We start from the raw sequence: 6,120 nt of genomic DNA, 5'->3' as shown, positions 1-6,120 counted from the left end.
GCAACATATAAACATAAAACAATGCTACATTAATAAGTGTTAATAGTTTGTGCGAATTAGGTCAAATCAAAATTTCATGTACAAAATTCTACATTAAACTAAAATTCATGTATAATTTTTAGATTTAATAAATATAGTTATGAGAGTATTTTTTTCTTTTTATATTTAATAAATCTAAAAGAATAACTATGCATTATTGGACTTGAACTTGAAGAACATTGAATATTAAAACTTTAATTTTATCATTTCAATTTTTGGTTAAAACAGCCATATTAAATTTAAAAATCGTAGTCTAATCAATATTGTTTTGGTTATTTATGTTAGAATTTATTGATGAACATGTTTATTTTGTGGCAATTATCGTAAGCTGACAAATTTTAACAAAGTTAATGATTGGATTTAGAATTTTTATTAAAAAGTAGGACTTGAATTTAAAATTTTTAATTACAGTAACTAAATGTTAAATTTTATTAAAGTATAAAGATTAACAACATATTTTAACCTTGATTTTTTAATAAAATTTTTATTATTATACATAAATCTTTTTCATCAACATAACCTAATAATATTAATAAATTATGTTAAGGAGATCATTTTGTTTTAGTGAGGAAAGACCAAAAAGACAGGATTGCCCTCATTCAAGCAAAGCTTCCAATTTCAACTTTGCCTATAAATTCAAACGCTTCATTCTTCACTAAAACAAAGAAAAAAAAAATGGGTGTAACCTCAGACAGGGTTGAATATGTGTGTAGGTATGGTGGAAATGGAACAACAACAAGTGGTGTAAATGTGTCAATAGCAGCAGAGGTAACAATGGAGATACACAGCGTTTGCCTGCCGCCAAAGGAATCCACTTTCCAGAAGCTAAAACACAGGTTATCCGAGATATTTTTCCCTGATGATCCTCTCTACAGATTCAAGGACCAAACATGGTGTAAGAAACTGGTTTTGGGACTTCAGTTTCTGTTCCCAATATTACAGTGGGGATCTCACTATGATCTCAACCTCTTTAAGTCTGATGTCGTTTCGGGTCTCACCATTGCTAGCCTTGCCATCCCACAGGTAAGTAATTCATGATCCCAATATCACAATATTTTCCTTCTTCCCACTTTTTTCATGAGTTTTCTGATTGTATTCCATCTTCTTTTGGATCATCAGAGTGGCTGTTTTTTAAACAAATTTATGTGAAATGAGTAACCGTGACTTGTATGAACTGGAATTTTGTTTTTATGCTTTTTAATAATAAAAGAAATATATGGTTTTTGTCATATTCTACAAATAATACGTTAGTTTTTCTCAAATAGTCAAATCCTCATGTGAAATTCAATGTCCTTTTGTGGTAAATGAGTTGCATTCAAGTGAGAAAAGAAAAGAAGAAAATTGGTCCTTACTTTGATGGTGCTTTTTGTTGGAGCGCAGGGAATCAGTTATGCACAACTAGCGAATTTGCCTCCTATTATTGGACTATGTCAGTATCGGTTTTGACTTTTGATGTAGTTGATAAATGAAATAAAATAAAATCAACATTTTTATTATCCCATTAATTTCATGCAGATTCAAGCTTTGTTCCTCCATTGATGTATTCATTGCTGGGGAGTTCTAGACACCTTGCAGTGGGTCCAGTGTCCATTGCTTCCTTGGTGATGGGTACAATGTTAAGTGAAAAGGTGTCCCCTGTTCAACACCCTACTCTTTACCTTAAGTTGGCCTTCACTGCCACCTTCTTCGCTGGTTTATTTCAGGCATCTTTGGGCTTTCTAAGGTATTTATTTTTCAACTACTCCTCGGAGTTAACTTGAAACAAATTAAACATGGTTTGTGGTATGTTAATGGATTTACAGGTTAGGGCTTGTGATAGATTTTCTGTCCAAGGCAACCCTTGTTGGATTCATGGCTGGTGCTGCAATCATTGTATCATTACAGCAGCTCAAGGGATTGCTGGGAATCGTTCATTTCACTACCAAAATGCAATTGATTCCCGTTTTGACCTCTGTATTTCATCATACAAAAGAGGTAAGGCCAGTTCACATGGGTAGTTTAGAATCATGTTACAGTGTAGTAATATGGGTTGAATTCATATGCAGTGGTCTTGGGAAACTATTGTAATGGGATTCAGCTTCCTCTTATTACTCTTGACCACAAGGCATATTGTAAGTATCTCCAAGTGTATCAAATAATTACCTTCTAATATTCGATTTTTAATTGCAAATTAAAAACAAGAATTATTTACAACGAGTAGAACTGAGTTTGCAAAATTTTCTATAATATAAAAATAAAAATTTGAAAAACCTTTTAAAAATACTATACAAAATATATGTTTTTTAAAGTTTTAAAAAGTAATCCAATACTGTACATTAATCACAATTTTTTTTTCCAAATTGCAGATTGTAGCTTAATTATTTAAAATTACGATGTTTGAAATATTTGATGCAGAGCATGAAGAAGCCAAAGCTTTTTTGGATATCAGCAGCCGCCCCATTAACATCAGTGATTCTCTCAACTCTTTTGGTCTTCCTCATTAAATCCAAAGTTCATGGAATCTCAATTGTATGAACTTATACTATTATTCTTCCTTTTATATCTTTAAAATTAACAATCTTTTGGGAAAAAAAAAATCTAAGTTTTGTGTTTGCTTTCCTCTTTCACAGATTGGGCACTTGCAGAAGGGTTTGAATCCAACTTCAACCAACATGTTGTACTTTAATGGCCAATATCTGGCTTTAGCCATCAAAACTGGCATTGTCACTGGGATCCTATCCCTCACTGTAAGCTTTTCTTCAACCACCATTCACATTCATATCTTATTCATACCTAATTATTCATACCTAACATGTTGTAGGAAGGGATTGCTGTGGGAAGGACATTTGCATCTCTAAAGAACTACCAAGTGGATGGAAACAAAGAAATGATGGCTATCGGTCTCATGAACATGGCTAGTTCTTGCACTTCATGTTATGTAACAACAGGTGAACACTCTTTCACATCCCTCTGAAAACACAAAAGTGACATAGATATTGACCTAATTGATTTTCAATTTTCAGGATCATTTTCTCGATCAGCAGTAAATTACAACGCGGGGGCACAAACGGCGGTCTCGAACATTGTATTAGCTGGGACAGTGCTGGTGACATTGCTGTTTCTGATGCCACTGTTTTATTACACCCCGAATGTGATATTAGCAGCCATCATCATAACGGCAGTGATAGGGCTTATTGATTATAAGGCAGCTTACAAGCTGTGGAATGTTGACAAACTGGATTTCTTGGCTTGTATTTGTTCCTTCTTTGGTGTTCTTTTCATTTCGGTTCCTCTGGGACTGGGCATTGCAGTAAGTGTGTGATTGGTTAGTGATCCTGTGGTGGTGTAATATGGAATGAAATATGATGAGGTTTGTTTTTGGTTGGAAAAATGCAGGTGGGAGTGTCAGTATTCAAGATCCTGTTGCATGTAACCAGGCCAAACACTCTAGTGTTGGGGAACATTCCTGCAACACAAATCTACCAAAGCCTCAACCGATACAAAGAAGCTTCAAGGGTTCCTTCATTTCTCATACTTGCCATTGAATCCCCAATTTACTTTGCAAATTCAACTTATCTGCAAGAAAGGTAACTTATCTCTGCAATTTCAACATATTATTATATTATGTCACCGAACGCTACATTTGTTTGTTTATTAAAGGCTGTTAAGATGGGTTCAAGAGGAGGAAGAACGTATTAAGGCAAACCATGAAAGCACTTTGAAATGCATCATTATTGACATGACTTGTAAGTTACTCCTTTTTGCCTAACTCTGATTCCGGTAGACTTTTTCTCCTAGATACTTGTTAGACAAGGAGGGAAAATGAAAAAATTCGCAAAAAAGAGTGCGTGAGCTAACAGTGGTACAATTTGACAGCTGTGACAGCCATAGATACAAGTGGAATCGACATGGTATGTGAACTAAAGAAGATGCTGGAGAAAAGATCACTAGTGGTATATATCGTCCGACACCCTATAAATGTTTTCAATCTTTGTTTTAGCTTTTGAGACTAACACTAAATCCTCCATTAATGAAGCTTGTTTTGGTAAATCCTGTGGGAAGCGTGATGGAGAAGATGCATCGATCAAATATCCTGGGAACAAATTCATTGTTTCTCACTGTTGGGGAAGCTGTGGCAGACATTTCAGCTTCATGGAAGCCTCAGCCATGAATGAAGGGGCAAAAGAAAATGTGTTTTTTTCTTCTTTTAATTTACCCTTTTTTTAGTTATCAAGAAATACAAATCAATTAAACATTTTGTTTTTGGTTTAATGGATAAATCAAAGTTATGTTCGTCCCCTTACTGACAACACATTGTGCTAAAGCGTAAGCTTGTATTCAGTGTGCAGTATTTGCTAAAAGTTCTAGATTAACCCAAAATTTCAGACCAAAAAGAATCAATCAAACGATATCATTAAAGAATGAAAAATCAACCAAAACTATGCACAGATAAAGTCAGAGAATAGTATCAGACACACTATCAACTTTGTAACTTTCAATTATATATTTAGATCTTCCTCTACAAATACCTTACCTTGTAAGCTCAGCTGCATATATGATTTACTTTTAAGCACCAATATCCCAAGCTTTATGGCTGCTTTCCATCATGTGCAGAACTCCGAAACACTTGCTTTCCATCATGTTTATTATCCAAGCTCTTTCGATTTCCTCAACCATATCGTGTTATGGGAATCTCTCTCATTTCCCGTCTAATGCATAAGTATTCACCCAGCAAAGCCATCACTGCAAATCCAGTAACATTGACAACCCACCATGTTACCGAGGAGGGCCAACCTCCATATATGGTGCATATAGAAAGATAGATAATATAGAGGGTGGCTGCAAAATCTAAGCATTTCTTTTCCCTTTCAATCAAATAAAGCATGTAGACAGATCTGCATGGGATCCAAATAAAGCAAAATCGAAAGTTAAAATGAGCTAAGTTTAGAAAAACGCATACTACTGTTGCTATCTCTAATCCTCTTGGTACATTTTACTTCAAGAAAATCTAATAGCTACTACATTGGTGAGCAAACAGTAGTAAACTTATTGATTTTCTAATACACAGAATAGGCGATAGTCGACCAAAATAAGACCTGGTTTTAATACTATCATTCTTTTTATGAAAATATTCAAGAATATCTAATAGCTACTATATTAAAGTCAACCAACAAGGTGGGTTCATTACTGGCCAAACTACTTAACTTAATGGATCCCTGTACTATAGATCATGCATCTATACTCTATAAGCAGGGCATGGAAACCAAGCATTTGTTGCATACAATACAAGAAATTAAGAAGTAGATGATAGGTAGAAGAAGCAGATAAGCATTGGGAAAAAGGAAGATGGGAATTAAATTCAGACCCCGAAATAGAGGTGAGAAAAAAGGCAGCAATGGCAAACCAGCCGGTAACGGTAGAGGCAGTAACAGTAACAAAGTCAAAGAGATAGACCAAACTCATACGAGATGCTCGAGAGCCCACAAGAAAGGACGAGAAAGCTCCAAGTGTAAGGTAGTATAAACATTGAAGGCAAACAATTTGGGCTAAAATAAGCGAAGGGTCGTACAACATCACGCTTTCAGATTCGTAATAAAACCTTTTAATTAACAAACAAATTTACAATAAAATTGCTTGCCTAGCTGAAGCTTTTCGGAAAACCCAAGTTTTTGGAACATTGAGTCAAGAGAGAAACAAACGCGGATCTGGAAGACGCTTTTTCTGGAGGAATCTGAGAACAAGCAAATATATATATACACTGAAATAAATAAACAATCCCAGCAAACTTAACTTAAATTGAGCTATTGATTTGAAAACTGAAAAGGAAGATTGTAAATCAATGGTCGAGATAGATTGTAGCGAGAGGATAGGGAGCCATTGTTGTATAGAATATATGTGGATATTATATAAAGTATTTTCAAATAAAAAATATATTATTATAATTTTATGTATACCTCCAACAGTCATACATGCCGATAGAGTCTTAACTCGATTGGCTCCTATGTTAAGGGTTGAGGACAGTGGTGGAGACAAAAAAAATTTTGTGCGGGGGTCAGAATTAAATTGTATTTACGTAATTTCATCATTTTAATAGTCTATATC

At 34.5% G+C, this 6,120-nt stretch overlaps 2 protein-coding genes across 2 annotated transcripts; one reads left to right on the top strand and one right to left on the bottom strand.

The window, feature by feature from the left end:
• The first annotated feature begins 725 nt into the window (after positions 1–725).
• Positions 726–4,328, top strand: LOC105777858 (probable sulfate transporter 3.4). The gene is made up of 13 exons (XM_012601355.2): positions 726–1,062; positions 1,420–1,468; positions 1,555–1,762; positions 1,842–2,013; positions 2,085–2,150; positions 2,434–2,547; positions 2,649–2,765; positions 2,840–2,966; positions 3,042–3,328; positions 3,415–3,605; positions 3,679–3,764; positions 3,895–3,971; positions 4,055–4,328. Exons 1-13 carry the CDS (start codon positions 814–816, stop codon positions 4,187–4,189), a joined length of 1,878 nt encoding a protein of 625 aa, XP_012456809.2. The 5' UTR covers positions 726–813; the 3' UTR covers positions 4,190–4,328.
• Positions 4,329–4,398: 70 nt separating this feature from the next.
• On the bottom strand, positions 4,399–5,896 carry LOC105777874 (uncharacterized). The gene is made up of 2 exons (XM_012601371.2): positions 5,384–5,896; positions 4,399–4,913 (listed from the first exon to the last, which is right to left on the bottom strand). The coding sequence occupies exons 1-2, from the start codon at positions 5,590–5,592 to the stop codon at positions 4,688–4,690; spliced, it is 435 nt and encodes a 144-aa protein (XP_012456825.1). The 5' UTR covers positions 5,593–5,896; the 3' UTR covers positions 4,399–4,687.
• Between the last annotated feature and the right edge of the window lie 224 nt (positions 5,897–6,120).

This window comes from Gossypium raimondii, chromosome 2 (assembly GCF_025698545.1).
Source record: "Gossypium raimondii isolate GPD5lz chromosome 2, ASM2569854v1, whole genome shotgun sequence".
In the NCBI taxonomy this organism is placed as follows: domain Eukaryota; kingdom Viridiplantae; phylum Streptophyta; class Magnoliopsida; order Malvales; family Malvaceae; genus Gossypium; species Gossypium raimondii.
Note: the sequence above shows the minus strand (reverse complement) of the source record. Positions and strands in the feature narration are given on the sequence as shown.

Coding starts and splice junctions, on each gene's coding strand:
- LOC105777858 (XM_012601355.2), top strand. CDS start 814: ATGGAGATACACAGCGTTTGCCTGCCGCCAAAGGAATCCACTTTCCAG. Junction 2,548..2,648: donor AAGTTCATGGAATCTCAATT/GTATGAACTTAT, acceptor CCTCTTTCACAG/ATTGGGCACTTGCAGAAGGG. Junction 2,766..2,839: donor CTGGGATCCTATCCCTCACT/GTAAGCTTTTCT, acceptor AACATGTTGTAG/GAAGGGATTGCTGTGGGAAG.
- LOC105777874 (XM_012601371.2), bottom strand. CDS start 5,592: ATGTTGTACGACCCTTCGCTTATTTTAGCCCAAATTGTTTGCCTTCAA. Junction 4,914..5,383: donor TTTCTCACCTCTATTTCGGG/GTCTGAATTTAA, acceptor GATCCCATGCAG/ATCTGTCTACATGCTTTATT.